The sequence below is a fragment of the Gymnoscopelus microlampas genome (genome assembly GCF_963454915.1).
Source record: "Gymnoscopelus microlampas genome assembly, chromosome: 16".
In the NCBI taxonomy this organism is placed as follows: Eukaryota; Metazoa; Chordata; class Actinopteri; order Myctophiformes; family Myctophidae; genus Gymnoscopelus; species Gymnoscopelus microlampas.
The window spans coordinates 44,625,650-44,641,529 of record NC_139953.1 but is presented as its reverse complement, the minus strand read 5'-3'; the positions used below and the strand labels follow the sequence as shown (position 1 = coordinate 44,641,529).

The 15,880-nt window shown below is 40.9% G+C and overlaps 1 protein-coding gene across 1 annotated transcript in view; it reads left to right on the top strand.

The window, feature by feature from the left end:
- Positions 1 to 13,349, top strand: part of LOC311063571 (arf-GAP with SH3 domain, ANK repeat and PH domain-containing protein 2-like) — a 48,845-nt gene extending 35,496 nt beyond the window's left edge. Inside the window, exons 18-28 of the mRNA XM_084083065.1 lie at positions 511 to 596; positions 1,966 to 2,081; positions 3,436 to 3,503; positions 4,682 to 4,792; positions 6,001 to 6,262; positions 7,040 to 7,138; positions 7,998 to 8,280; positions 10,179 to 10,237; positions 10,506 to 10,591; positions 11,081 to 11,200; positions 12,214 to 13,349. Coding sequence (XP_083939191.1) covers positions 511 to 596; positions 1,966 to 2,081; positions 3,436 to 3,503; positions 4,682 to 4,792; positions 6,001 to 6,262; positions 7,040 to 7,138; positions 7,998 to 8,280; positions 10,179 to 10,237; positions 10,506 to 10,591; positions 11,081 to 11,200; positions 12,214 to 12,288 — 1,365 coding nt within the window. The 3' untranslated portion in view covers positions 12,289 to 13,349. The remainder of the gene's footprint in view (positions 1 to 510; positions 597 to 1,965; positions 2,082 to 3,435; positions 3,504 to 4,681; positions 4,793 to 6,000; positions 6,263 to 7,039; positions 7,139 to 7,997; positions 8,281 to 10,178; positions 10,238 to 10,505; positions 10,592 to 11,080; positions 11,201 to 12,213) is intronic.
- Positions 13,350 to 15,880: the final 2,531 nt, after the last annotated feature.

The following is a 15,880-nucleotide window of genomic DNA, read 5'->3' as shown; positions in this document are numbered from 1 at the left end:
ACCTCACTGCTTCCACTTCTAGACCAATGAGCACGTAGGACTAATTCTGCACACATTTTCACGATTTTTCAAAAAATTGCAGATCTACAAGCTCACATGAGCTTGTAGATCTGCAATTTTTGAATAGACAAAGAAATCTTAAAATGAGAACTTCACTTCTCCCTTAAGCTTGCACAAATGTATTTATTTGTGTGTACAAAGCACTTTGTAATTGTTTTTTAAAGTGCTTTATAATTGTTATTTTAAACTAAAGATGATGGCCAATGTTGATGATACATGAGAAAAGAACATTAATAATGTATCATATCGATATCATATGCCCAACATCATGTTTGTATCGTGAAATTAGTGTTATCTTGACATGGGTTACAAAAATCGTCGGATAAAATGTATAGAGCAAACATTAGTGGTGAGAAATAACGGAACAATGACTCATATTTTCTGTGTGTGTGTGTGTGTGTGTGTGTGTGTGTGTGTGTGTGTGTGTGTGTGTGTGTGTGTGTGCTACAGGAGCCAGGAGAGACAGTGCTCCACCTGGCTGTTAGGATGGTGGACAGGAACTCCCTCCATATTGTCGACTTCCTGGCCCAGAACAGGTAAGCAATAGCATAATACAGGGGTCTTCAACAGGGGGTCCGGGACCCCTAGCGGGTCCTCAGAGTTACTACAGGGGGTCCGCCAAATCTTTGTGTGATATGATTTTTCTTTTTACCTTAACCACTTGAACCCTAGCATCCCTTTTCTGAGGAGAACTTTAGCCAAAAATGGCAGATCTACAAGCCCACAACGCCTCGCGCCACAGCGAGGCGTTGTGGGCTTGTAGATCGGCTATTTTTGGTAAAGCGGTATAGGTGTAGAGGGGAAAAAGAACAGACCAAGTAAACAAAAAAAGTATAATCTGAAACACAATTTCATACAATATAGAGATGGTCCCTGCTTCATCTCTCTCTCAGCTAGGGGGTCCTTGGCCTGAAAACGTTGAAGACCCCTGGCATAATATACAGCAGGGGTTCTCAAACTCTTTTGTGCCATGGACCCCCAAATTGATATGTATTTGGCGCGGACCCCCACCTGAAAATATGTTGTGCCCAGGGACCTGACGTCACTCCCACTACCCCTGGATCACAGTGATACTGTATGTTTTTTCTCTTGAAAATCCCCAATTTATTCCAAAAATAAACCAGCTCAGCCCACTGATTTTGTCAGCTATGTGACTCTGTGTCGTTTATGATATTGAGTTTAATTTGAAAACGTCTGTGTTTGGACAAAAAAAAAAATATTTTCTTACCCTTTGGATGAATGAGTGCTTTTCACCGTCAGTTGATGCTTCATAGCCATTATGAAAAAAATCGTCTGATTTGTTTATTTCTGGAACATAGTTCTTATGTGATGTGATCTAACATTCTCCTATGGGATTTTCAAGAGGAAAAAATAATGCTGTGACATATAGCGCCATCTAGTGGCAGTTGTGTCAGACTTGGGTGCTCCATAGCATAATATACTGTACATCAGCAGTTCTCAAACTTTTTCTTGCCAAGGACCCCCCATAAAGATATATACATATATATATATATTTCTCTTCTGACCCCAGAAGAGAAATGTATTCAAACAATTTAAGAAATGTTCAAAAATTGCAGATATACAAGCTCACAGAGTGTCACTTCGTGCCACGCTGCGAGCTTGTACATCTGCTACTTTTTTTAAATAGCCACGGTAACACATTTTGGCTGGGGACCCCCTGGAACCCCCTCCAGGGGACCCCCCCCCCCAGGTTTGAGCACCACCGCTGTACATATTAACATCTATGTGTGTAAGTAATAGTGTCTGGCTTTGTTGTGAAGGTTTATTCCACAACTGTGTGTGTGTGTGTGTGTGTGTGTGTGTGTGTGTGTGTGTGTGTGTGTGTGTGTGTGTGTGTGTGTGTGTGTGTGTGTGTGTGTGTGTGTGTGTGTGTGTGTGTGTCAGTGCTAACCTGGACAAGCAGACGGCTAAAGGCAGCACAGCTCTACATTACTGCAGTCTGACCAACAACAGTGAATGTCTGAAGCTGCTGCTCCGAGGAAAGGCCACCGTCAGCATAGGTAAGACTACTAACTAGTATACCTAACCCTTACCTATCAACCCTCTAAGACTACTAACTAGTATACCTAACCCTTACCTATCAACCCTCTAAGACAACTAGTATAGGTAAGACTACTAACTAGTATACCTAACCCTTACCTATCAACCCTCTAAGACAACTAGTATAGGTAAGAATACTAACTAGTATACCTAACCCTTACCTATCAACCCTCTAAGACAACTAGTATAGGTAAGACTACTAACTAGTATACCTAACCCTTACCTATCAACCCTCTAAGACAACTAGTATAGGTAAGACTACTAACTAGTATACCTAACCCTTACTTATCAACCCTCTAAGACAACTAGTATAGGTAAGAATACTAACTAGTATACCTAACCCTTACCTATCAACCCTCTAAGACAACTAGTATTGGTAAGACTACTAACTAGTATACCTAACCAACATGGTCCCATGTTATGTGCCAGGGAGGGCCCTTAGGTCTGCTGAACAGGGTCTGTTAACAGTTCCCAACACTCATTTAAGAACAAAAGGTGACAGAGCCTTTCAGGCTGTAGCTCCCAAGCTCTGGAATGCTCTTCCACATGTCTTGAGAACTGCAGCCTCTGTGGACATTTTTAAGAACAACCTTACCTTACCCTAGGTGGGGTTGGCGAAAGGGCCTTTCTCTGTGGAGTTTGCATGTTCTTCTCCCCGTGTCTCCTAGGGTAGGTACCCTCACAAAAACATGTAGTAATCCTGGTCACTATACTGCCTCCCCCTGGGCAGCCGGGGCGCCTGATGGAGGGGAAAGGAACTGGTTGGAATAACGTGTTCCTTCCACGCGCTACGTCCAACCAGGGAAACTCTCCCCTGTCAGGTGCTCTCATGCATTGAAGGAGGGAAGGTAGTGCCCAGGATTACATAGACAATTGGCACTGGGTGTAAAAAATAGGGGTTACAAAATCGTGGGATAAAAATTTAGAGAACAAAAAAAAAGAACAACCTTGAAGCGCTATTATTTGAACAAGCTTTTGCAGATGTTACATGATTGTATTTCCACGTTGTGTCGTTATTTGCTGTACTGCTTGAGATGAATTGTACAGGCTTTTTTTTCTGTTCTACTTATTTTAATACCTTGTTTTGTTTTTAATTTCTATGTATGTGAAGCACTTTGTGAGTCCTCTCTGTGAGAAGTGCTATATAAATAAAATGTACTTACTTACTTACTTACCTACCAACCCAGCTAGTTTGACTCGGTTCCACAGATAAATACTGTGAAAATAGTCGATCTACAAGCTCGCATTGTGAGGCGTTGTGAGCTTCGGCTACACTGCACCAGTGAGCTCCTTATCACCTGGTTTTCATTTCAGCCAATGAAGCGGGCGAGACGCCACTGGACATCGCCAAACGCCTGCGTCACACACAGTGTGAGGAACTGGTGAGTTGTGGTGATATAGCCACATACTTTATGTTGATTGATTGATTGATTGATTGATTGATTGACTTCTTTATTAGTCAGAAATGTAAACAGTCAGGTACAGTCAGACTTTAAAGGGATAGTTCACCCCCAAATTATTTTTTTTTCTATCAATACACACCCCATGGAGACTTGAATTAATGGAGATTTTTTTTGTTTTTTGTTTTTCTCACATTCCTAAGCCAATAATTTGATGACCGGTGGCGGCTCCGGTAGGAGACTCCAAAGTGTCAACTTTGAGTCTCCTACCGACATTAGTATCTTTCCGCCGGTCATCAGCTTGTAGATCTGCTATTTTTTTTTGAAAAATCATGAAAATCTGTGCAAATCTTTGAATATATATATTTTTAAAGCAAACATTTGTAACTCAAATCTTCGCTTCTGGGGATTCTACAAATGTCTTCTAAATCCTAACAGTTGCTATAATCAGTGGTTCTCAAACATTTTCATGTCAAGGACCCCCAGTATCTCAAAATATGTTGTTCCAGGGAGCCCCCAGAAGCAAAGATTTGAATTAAAAATATTCGCTTTGAAAAAAATATATATTCAAAGATTTGCACAAATGTTCACGATTTTTCAACAATAGCAGACATACAAGCTCATAACGCTATGAGCTTGTATGTCTGCTATTTGTGAATAGCCAAAGTATAAAATAATGGTTAAAGCGGTTACACAGATGCGTTCCCGGCTTTAACGGGTTATAGTTTTAACCCATTTAGACCTGGAACGCATCTGTGTCACTTTAGGTTTCTTTGGCTATTCAAAAATAGCAGATATACAAGCTCATAGCCCGGCACTCGGTGCCGCGCTATGACCTTGTAGATCTGCTATTTTTGAAAAATCGTAAAAAAAATATCTTTTTCAAAAATCTGTTAGGATTGAGAAAACATTTTAAGAATCAGACTCAGGCCTTAATGGGTTAAAAGAGGAGGTTGTAACACCATAGTGTGTGTGTGTTGTGTCTCTTACAGCTGATCCAGGCTCATAGTGTGTGTGTGTTGTGTCTCTTACAGCTGATCCAGGCTCATAGTGTGTGTGTGTTGTGTCTCTTACAGCTGATCCAGGCTCATAGTGTGTGTGTGTTGTGTCTCTTACAGCTGATCCAGGCTCATAGTGTGTGTGTGTTGTGTCTCTTACAGCTGATCCAGGCTCAGACGGGGAAGTTCAATGTTCACGTTCACGTAGAATATGAATGGAGGCTGAGGAATGAAAACGACCTGGAAGATAGTGATGATGAGATGGAAGATAAGGTGAGCTCCTCTCCTCTCCTCTCCTCTCCTCTCCTCTCCCCTTGTAGATCTGCTATTTTCAGAGCGCAACATGAGCGCAACCAAACATAAAAAAGATGTGTCTTTTAGTTCTACTGGATCTCTTCTCCACTAGATCCCTCACTACCATTTTAGTGTCATTTTTATTAGTTGACGAAATTGTCAATATTGTTGTGATGGGCACATGGGCAGTACAGCCCTGTGGCACCAGTACCTGTGAAGGTGTGTAACATGGGAAACAGTTACCTATAGATTTGGGATACTGATACCGATTGGACGTGCATGTTATTGTCACACTGTCATTGGCTGTCGTTTGTCCTGTGCTAATTTGATAAGAGACGTCAGCGTTTCCTTGTTCAGTGTTAATAGGGTTTCTAAAGGTTTCAACAGCACGGACGGAGCGTCTCCCGTTCTGTGCTAGAACAAGAGGACCCAAGTGATCTAATGCTCACCTATAACCAGCGAGCAGTGTGTGTAAATGTTATCATCATCCTGACCTGACCAGCATAATTGTAAAGAAGTTAAAGAACTGTGTATTCACCCAGTAAAGTCTACTAACTTGGATAAACATTGTCGTGCCCGTCCTTACCCACTCCTCATCACCCAGCAGCACGACAATATGTTTAGTCTTAGTTTTAGTCACCTTAGGGGTGGGACGATATATCGATATATCGCGATACTTTATCCCGCGATAAATAATCGATATTAATTTTTTTTAAATCGATATTAAAAATTAAAAAAAATGTTTGTTTTTTTTGTTTTTTTTTAGGGTTAGGGTTGTTTTTCCAACTCTGTATTTGTGTAATGATGATTTTTAACTGTTTGGTGCTATTTTATGTGTTTATGAATTGAATACAAGGACTATCGTGATATATCGTTGGTGAAATTTCTTGCAATATATAACAAATATCGTGATATCGCAATATATCGAATCTTGTCGAATATCGTGATATATATTGTTATCGTGGGCCTAATATCGTGATATATATCGTATCGTGAGGTACCCATATCGTCCCACCCCTAGTCACCATAGCTTTAGTTTTTATTTAGTTTTCGTCAGTGAATAAAGGAAGTCGACGACCATTTTTCGTCATAGTTTTAGTCGACGAAATCAACACCGCCTGGAAGTAAAAAAAATATGGAAGTCTTGAGTACTTTGTCCAGCACTGTTTTATGTCCCCTCCGTGCAGCCCATCCCCCAGAGGAGAGAGGAGCGCCCGGTGAGTTGTTTCGTCCCCGGGTCGGCGGCGGCTCTGCAGCCCTCGCTGGCCGCTGTGGCGCGCGACGCGGCCAGCCTGGCCCGGGACAAGCTGAGAGCCAACGCCGGGCCCGACCACCGGCCCAGCATGATGCTCAGCAACGAGACCTACGGCACCATGCTGGACCTCAGCCCGCCTCCGCCCGGCCCCGGCACCGCCCATCCACCGCTGCCCCCGAGGGTCCCCGCTAAAGGTCGGTGCCTCTATGTCAGTGGTTCTCAATCCGGGGGGAAAAAATAATAATCTACACATACATATATATACAGTACTGTACACATAGCATAATCCATCGGGTACAGTGGATGTACCAGATGGATTATGCTATGTGGTTTTCAACCAGTGGTCCGGGGACCACCAGTGGTCCTTGAGGGAGTACCAGGGGGTCCCCAGCGAAGTGAGTTAACATAGCGTCACAATCATTTTAACCGCTTAGCTTTGGCCATTCAAAAATAGCAGATCTACAAGCTCATAGCGTGGCACCGAGTGCCGCGCTATGAGCTTGTAGATCTGCTATTTTTGAAAAAGTGTCCATATCTTTGAATATTTATATTTTTTTAAAGCGAAAATTAACTGATATCTTTGCTTCTGGCATTGAACATTTTCAAATGGTGGTCCGCGGCCAAATGTATATCAATTTAGGGGTCCTTGGCATGAAAAAGGTTGAAAACCACTGTGCTATGCTATCTTGCGTGCCACCTTACTCCTTGTGCCTCATTTTTAGGCTACATTGATTAGAGTTAAACTTAAGTTCCAAATTGCTGTAATAATATCTCCTCATTGACTTACATTCCATGGTGAAACATGTCTCAAAGTCTCTCTCTTAGCGCATAGTTGAATACAAAACAAAGCAGATTCTGCTAATATGTAACATTGGCAATCATGGCACGGTAAATACCCAACCCAGACCTCTACCAAAGTGATATGTTTTGCTTTGAAACGCCATACTGAATAAGTGAGACCATTGTGACAGGTCCCGGACATAACAAACCCATGGAGACGGTAGGAAGACAGAGGTCATCGTCTGACCCTCCCAACCCTCAGACCCCAGAGAGGAACATGTCCATGTATGGTAAGTCCTGTCTGTCTCTCTGTCTCTCTGTCTGTCTGTCTGTCTGTCTGTCTGTCTGTCTGTCTGTCTGTCTGTCTGTCTGTCTGTCTGTCTGTCTGTCTGTCTGTCAGCCTGTCTGTGTGTCTGTCTGTCAGCCTGTCTTTTTGAGGCAAAAGTTTCCAAGTGGCCAACTGCAGTGGTGGTAAAAGTACTCAAATGTTTTTACTTATATGAAAGTATCAAAACCCTATTGTAGAAATAGTCTGTTACAAGTACAAGTTCGATATTCAAAAATGTACTTGAGTAAGTATTGTATTAGCATCAACAAATAGAATAAAGTAGTCATTGTGCAGAAGGTCCTGTTTCACAAGTTTTCAAATGTATAAAAATCCTTTGAAAATTGCAGATCTACAAGCTCACAACGCGTCGCAAAGCGACAAGTTGTGAGCTTGTATATATGTCACAGTACAATTGGAGAACCAGTTAGATTGAAGAAGGAGCACTCGGTTTCACCGACGGAGGCGTGCCGCCTGAAGGTGACTTGAGCCACAGTCGTGCCGAGCGTTGTGAAGTAGGACGGCTCTGTTAGCTCAATGGTAAAAATGTCAGCACTAACAAACCGGGTTCAAATCCGGGGTAGAGGAGGAAAGTTACATTGTGCTGCTTTAAGATATTATTGTATGTTTTGAGTGTGTAGTATATTATGTAAGTTTCCTTAAAAAAAAAGTGTTTCCTCTGATGTTAGGCATAAAGTCTGGAAGACGATTCCAGTGTGTAATTGACCTATAAAATACGGTGTGTGTGTGTGTGTGTGTGTGTGTGTGTGTGTGTGTGTGCGTGTGCGTGTGCGTGTGCGTGCGCGCGCGTGTGCGTGTGTCAGTCCTCCCCCCGGTAGTCCCTCCTCCTCCGGCGAGCAGGAGGACCAGCATGCTGGACCCCAAGAACACGCCCCTCCCTCCCCTCCCCCCCGGCGTTCCCACGGTAACAACAACACCGGCGTTCTCCCCGCCGGCGGGACCCCCGCCTCCGTCCGTTGCAGCGGCGGCGGCGGCGAAGACGCCGTCGTCCAGGCAGCCTCCTCCCCCCCCGCCTCCGGTGCCCGGTCACCAGAGCGGCCGCGGACCCCCTCCCGGACCCAAGAGTCCCAAAGCACCTGGTGCCAGGTAGGTTGGACCACAGGGTACTGCAGGGGTGCAACAGATAGCCCATTACCTCATTAACCCATTAAGACCTGGAACGCATCTGTGTCACTTTAAGATTTCTTTGGCTATTCAAAAAATAGCAGATATACAAGCTCATAGCGCGGCACCGAGTGCCGCGCTATGAGCTTGTAGGTCTGCTATTTTTGAAAAATAGTGTTGTTGTTTTTTCAATATTTTTTTTAAAAAAACTTCTTTTTTTTTAACACATTGACTGCCTATTGTTATTCATGCCAGAGATTTTTCAATGAAAAAAAAAAAAGTACTCAGGAGCCGAGATACAAAATTTTAAAGTTTTAAGTTAACAAGGAAGTGGATGAGAGTAAAGATCTTCGAAAATTCGTATCTCCTTGGTCTTTGGGTCAAATAAAAAAAAAAAAAAGTAAAAAATAAATAAAAATACTACTTATTTTTTTTTAATTTATTTTTTTTGCTAAAATCGAGTTAACTCGATCTTGGCAGTCAATGTGTTAAGAATGGCCTCAGGTCTTAATGGGTTAAAGGGGAATTTTGGACCACGTTTTCTTACCTTTTCTATGATGTTCTGATATCCAAGGATGAATGGTACAGTAGAACAATTTCATAACTCCATCCCGGGTCCGCCACAGCTAAAAACACACCCCGCCGGAAGTCTCGCTATAGACGAGATTGAAATCTCGCCTAGCGAGACTTCCGGTGGGGGCGCATTCAAGACAATCACATTCAGTGGTGGAAAAAATGCTCAAATTCTTTACTTAAGTAAAAGTACCAATACTGCAATATAGAAATACTCCGTTACAAGTAAAAGTGCAGAACTCAAAATTTACTTGAGTAAAAGTACAAAAGTATTGGCATCAAAATGTACTTAAAGTACCAAAAGTAAAAGTAAAATGTTAGAAAATAGCCGATCTACAAGCTCACAACGCGTCGCTATGCGACGCGTTGTGAGCTTGTAGATCTGCTATTTTCAAATAGCCTATGTATAAAATAGGGCTAAAGTGGTTAATGTACGTTTCATAATATCATCATTTGTATCTGAAAGGTAACTAGTAACTAAAGTTTTCAAATAATTGTAGTGGGGTAAAAGTACAATATTTGCCTCTGAGATGTAGTGGAGTAGAAGTAAAAGTATTGGAAATTGGAAATACTCAAGTAAAGTACAAATACCTAAAAAATGTACTTAAGTACAGTACTTAAGTAAATGTACTTAGTTACTTTCCACCACTGGTTCTGTCACTACTATGAACGTCAGATCTCTATTATAGATCTGCTATTTTTGAGAAATTGAGAAAATGTGTGCAAATCTATGAATGTGTATTCTTTTAAAGAGAACATTTTTAACTCAAATCTTTGCTTCTTGGGGGGTCCCTGAAACAACATATTTTGAGACAGGGGTCCGTGGACAAACACAATTTTGGGGGTCCCTGACAATTATGAAAAAAGTTTGAGAACCACTGATATAGCAACATATTTTTTTTTAGTAGAATCCCCCAGAAGCAAAGATTTGAGTTACAAATGTTCGCTTTAAAATATATATATTCAAAGATTTGCACATATTTTCACGGTTTTTCAAAAATAGCAGATCTACAAGCTCATGAGCTATGAGCTTGTAGATCTGCTATTTTTTGAATAGCCCAAAGAAATCAAAAAATGACACCGAGAGACCTGAGGCCCATTCTACAAATGTCTTCTAAAACAGTTTTCTGAAAAACTCATGTTTCTATGTCGGCGGTTCTCAAACGTTTTCATGTCTGGTGGTCCATGGACCCACCGTTGAGAAACGGTGAATGTAACGCTCCAAAAATCATATGCGACTGAAGAAAATTAATGAATTGATGGATACTTTTTTAACCACTCATTTATGTGTGTTTTGGTGTTTTCAGCTCGGAGAAGAAATTCCCAAAAAGACCTCCAGTTAGGATGAGATCTTTTGACAAATCAGGTACGCACGCACGCATGCAAACAAGTGTAGGTTTATTGATGTGTTTGAAATGTGACGTAGATAAATGCCATTTTATGTTGTTATTATTAGAATGCTTTGTTGAATACTCAATTCTGATTGGTCAATTAAGTCCAAAACCAAACTCCACCAACCACACCCAAAATGAAATCCAGACAACAATGCAAAGCTCCTCAGTGTTCATTGATTGGACACAGTGTGTGTTTCATTCATTTATTTCAAATATTGATCATGTGTTTTGTCTTTGCAGCTCCTGGTCCAGTTCATCCCAAATCTCCTCAGAACTCGTCCAGTCCCACCTCCCCTCCAACACCCAAACCCAGAACCACTGTCCCTGTAAGCTCAAACACTCACGCACACACACACACACACACACACACACACACACACACACACACACCCAGAACCACTGTCCCTGTAAGCTCAAACACGCACACACACACAAACCCAGAACCACTATCCCTGCAGCTCACACACTCACCCACGTAGGCACGCACGCACTCAAACACAGAACCACTGTCCCTGCAGCTCACACACTCACGCACGCACACACGCACGCATGCATGCACGCACACGCGCGCACGCACACATGCACGCGCGCACGCACTCAAACACAGAACCACTGTCCCTGCAGCTCACACACTCACACACACACGCACGCACGCACACAAAGCCAGAACCACCAATCCTGTAAGCTGTAAATGTGCTATATGAATACATTTGACTTGAATTGACTTGACATCGACACATTGCTGACACGTGTGTGTGTATGTGTGTGTGTGTGTGTGTGTGTGTGTGTGTGTGTGTGTGTGTGTTGTGCATCAGAAACAGCGCCCCCAGAGGGTGAAGGCCATCTACAACTGTTCAGCCGACAACGTAGATGAGCTGACGTTCACAGAGGGAGAGGTGATCGTTGTGACCGGAGAGGATGACCCGGAGTGGCTGGTAGGTTCCACAGTTCAGTGTTCTGTTCTGCCGTGGATTAATACATGCTATAATAGATGGAGAGGATGATGCCATGGATTAATACACGCTATAATCGATGGAAATGATGATCCAGAGGGGTTGGTTGGTACCACAGTTCCGTGTTCTGCCCAACGCATTCAGAATCAGAATCATCTTTATTGTCACATCACAGCAGTGACGCAGCCAGATCTTAAAGTATTGGCTGGGCCTGGCCAGGAGTGGGAAGCCATGTGCGCACAATATTTTTTTATTTCATTAATTCATTAAATTCTTATTTTTGCCTTCCATTTCCTCCAAATATTAAGTCAGGTGTCTTTGAGATGTCACGGTGGCCCAATTGACCTAACCTGGTTCCAGACGAATCTGCCATTGCAAAAAAGAATTGCTGGCCATGCCAGGCTACAATTTGACCGTCTCTAGGCAAAACACTGAGGCCAATACCGAGACAGCGCAGCACAGCACAGCACAGCACAGCACAGCACAGCACAGCACAGTTGACACAGCCGTGTTTTGTTTTGTTTTTACCCGTTGGCTGCTTCAAATAATGACCATTATCTACTGTTATCAATAGCTACCGCATAACGAATAGAAAGATTGGCACAGTGGCTTAAATTAGATCTTGTGAATGATTCATCAAGACAAATAAATAATCGTTTACCTATATGAGATTATGAGATAACACAAACCTTAAAACCATTTGCATATTCTTACGGGATCCACACACAAAAAAAAGTCACTAGTCATACTCTGATCTATTGTGCAGCCTACATAAGCATAACTGAAGTTTTCTCCTGGAGTTTAGCTCCGACTGAAACGTTTGATACCTCTTAAATTGTGCCTTGAAGCAAAAACAAAACGTGTGTGTGTGTGTGTGTGTGTGTGTGTGTGTGTGTGTGTGTGTGTGTGTGTGTGTGTGTGTGTGTGTGTGTGTGTGTGTGTGTGTGTGTGTGTGTGTGTGTGTGTGTGTGTGTGTGTGTGTGCATTTATGTCAGATCGGCCATATTGAAGGAGAGCCCAGCAGGAGAGGAGTGTTTCCTGTCACCTTTGTTCACTTCATCACAGACTGATTGCTGCATGCCACTGCTGGCTTCAACCAGTTCTATTCTTGTCACCACGGTTACATCTGTTACAAAACAACAAACAAACAAACAAACAACATTGTGGGTGACATTTTCTTAAAAGTGCTGTGAGTGATATTTATTTCTTTATTTATTTGTTTTGTTAATAGCTCTATATTCAGACAGTAATCATTGCTATAGAGCAGGGGTTCTCAATCTGTTTTATACCACAACCCCATATTATGAGGGATCTTTTCTTGGCAATGATCTAGCAATGATTACTGCCAGAACATAGAGCTTTAACTTTTTAACAAAAATAAACTTTTAGTTTTAACCAAAAAATAAGTCACTTACATCACTTTTAACATACATTTTTAATAAAATTGTTAAGTGGTGATATTATCAAACATAAATGTCAAACATATCAGACAGTCTACATGTATTTAATTCAATCTGTCCAGAAGCAGGGATAAAAAAAAGATCCCCACCAGACATTAAAACAAAACATGAGATGGATATCAAAAGCAGAGACATTGTATTTTTGTAAGTTTGGGTCCCGGGGGTTCCTTCCTTGAAATGTATTTAAAAAAGTACAATATTTGTCTTTGTAATGAGTGACAGTCCTACGTATTTGTTTTCTAACCCATTAAGACCTGAGGCGATTCTTAAAAATGTCCAAATCCTAACAGTTTTTTGAAAAAAATCTAAAAAATATTTTTTCAAGATTTTTCAAAAATAGCAGATCTATAAGCTCATAGCACGGCACTCAGTGCCGCGCTATGAGCTTGTAGATCTGCTATTTTTGAATAGCCAAAGAAATCTAAAGTGACACAGATGCGCTCCAGGTCTTAATGGGCTAAATAAGGTCAACGGTACCTGTTTTTGTGAAAACATTTACTTCTAAATCCCAGAGCTTGTTTAATGAGCTGCTATGATACTGCAATACTTTACACAAAAAAATAAACATTAGATAGTAGATGAACTTACTTAGGATGTCAAACTGGCTAAAGGGGTTGCAGGGTAAGTCAATATTATGTGTGTATATCAGAGAATAAACATGCTAGAATCCACTTGATGTGTCACTAAAATGTGTTGAAATGAATGTTTAGTTGTAATGTTGATTAAAGAACAATGCCTGCCTTCTGATGAAAATATTAATGGTTTTATTCTGACCATTCCTCGGCCACGTGGAACAAGTCATTATCCAAGCTTCCTCCTGGTGTTGCTACGCTTTCAATATTTCATATAAACATCCCAGCTTTCTAACAGGAGAAAGTATTGCCTGTCCACTATTGTTGGTACAAAAGGTAAAGTAGTATTTCCCATAGCACTGGATTTAATTGTTGATTCAAAATCCAAGGTGTAACAGTTGAGTGCATGGTGATGGTTAAAACACTAAATAAATGGACAGACTGTTTTGAAGGGCACAGTGCTCTATGGAGAGCATCTCCAGATTGTCTCACAAAATACACAACAATGACATATCGACATGAATTGGTATGGAAGGCTTCTGCAATGATCGATCAGTCAGCCCGTCTGTTCTTCCTGTATGAAGGTACTGTAGATGGTCTGTGATGGTCCGGTTATAATGTATGAGTCTTGTCATTGTTAATAAACTACTCAGAATTACATATCTGAAATCTTAAAATAAGTGTTAAATAGCTCTATATTCAGTTACAAGGGAATCTGCAGCTCATTAGTAACCAGAAAACACATTTCCAGGGGTACCAATTTATCCAATCAGTTAAAGGTAGGGTAAGTGATTTGCTTTGGTTAAAATAAGTGTTAAATAGCTCTATATTCTTATAGCACTCATTGCTATAGAGTGTTTGTTCAGTAAAAGGAGTCTCCCATGTCTCTCCAGCTCTTTATAAAACAGAAAATGCATTTTCGTTTCAGTTTCAGTTTCATAGAAAAGTCATACTAAACTCGTACTGTGTCATAAAAAATGAAGTCATACAATACTTTAGTATAAACAAAATGCCATACAGTCCTGTCGTTAAAAAAATACTTTGTTCTTGTCAGCCTAAATTGTTCACAGCACAGCTATCTATTTTTATATTTAATTCTTGTGACAACCCTGGGGGTTGTCAGGGTGACTGGTGTGGTTGTCATGGTTACTAACCATGTGTCATGTGTGTCAGAATGATTGGAGGGCGGAGTGTGTCATCAGTGGAGATCTGGCCCACCTGGATTGTCCTCTATAAAAGAGGTGGCTGGACTTCATTCTTCTTCTCTCTCACCGTGAAGCTCACTGGGAGCACTCCAGCCTTTTGGATTTTGCTTGTTAAAGAACAAGATCACTGTGGTAGAGGTTTGGCTTGTGTAGTTACCTTGTCATGATCTAACTCCAAAGGTGAAAAAGAAATCTAAAATAATTGCTGTATAATAATTGAATAGAAATTGATCATTCCAAATATGCTCCTCATTGACATTGTACGGTGAAACGGCTTTGTACGGTGAAACGGCTCTCAAAGTCACTCTTTTAGCACGTAAACGAACACAAACAAAGCTGATTCAGTCAATATAGAACATCACCAAACCCAGTACTGTTTTTTTTTTTTTTATAAAAATGTCAACTTCCTGTTGATTTTACTATTTGAAGATCCAGATCCGCCGATCCAGTCCGAGTTATTTTTGATAAAAATAGCAAAATCAACAGGATGTTAGCATTTTTATTTAAAAAACAAACGGTACTGGGTTTGGTGATGTTCATAGTCTGAATCAACTTTATTTGCGTTCGTTTGTGCTAAAAGAGTGACTTTGAGAGCTGTTTCAGCCTACAATGTAATTCAATGAGGAGCATATTTTTTTATTATCAATGGAGCAATTATTTTAGATTTCTTGCCCACCTTTGGCGATGCATCATGGCAAGGTAACTACACAACCCAAACCTCTACCAAAGTGGTCTTGCCCTTTAAGCACTGTTAACCACCCCAGTATCCGTATTGTGGGTATAGCTTTAGCAGAAAATAGCCGATCGACACGCTCACTGCAACACGTTGTGAGCTTGTCGATCAGCTATTTTCAGTCAAAACTTTCCTCATAATAACATAAAACAGAAAATACACTAGTATTGAGCCCTGAGGCTCACCGGTTACCCATATGGGGTTAAGTTAGTTTTAATAAAATAATTTAAACGTTCTTTGTTTGTGAGTTTCCTCATTTTGTTACAAACTCAGCCGTTTGCAACACTCTTGGTTAGTGGTTGCAATAAATACATTACATTTAAGTGGTTGAATTTATGTAATTTGTTATCCCTGAGTCACTAGAATACCTCAAAACTAAGTATGGAGCTCGGCCTATAATTGATCATTGTTTTGATTGATATGCTGCATGCCATGAGTGCGAAGTGGTATTTACTATTTTCTTAAACTTAATTCAGTTAATCATAGAGGATCTGTGGTCATAATACAGCACTGTTTGAGGAACTATAGTTGAAAACTTAAGACATATTTTTTAATGTCCAGTCCAAAGTGAGAACAATGTAGCCTACTTGATTTAACACCAAAACTGCTATAGTTTTGATCATCTGAAACTAAGGAATTTATAAATGACAAGAAGGGTATGAATTTTTATGACATTACGAAACATCTCTCTG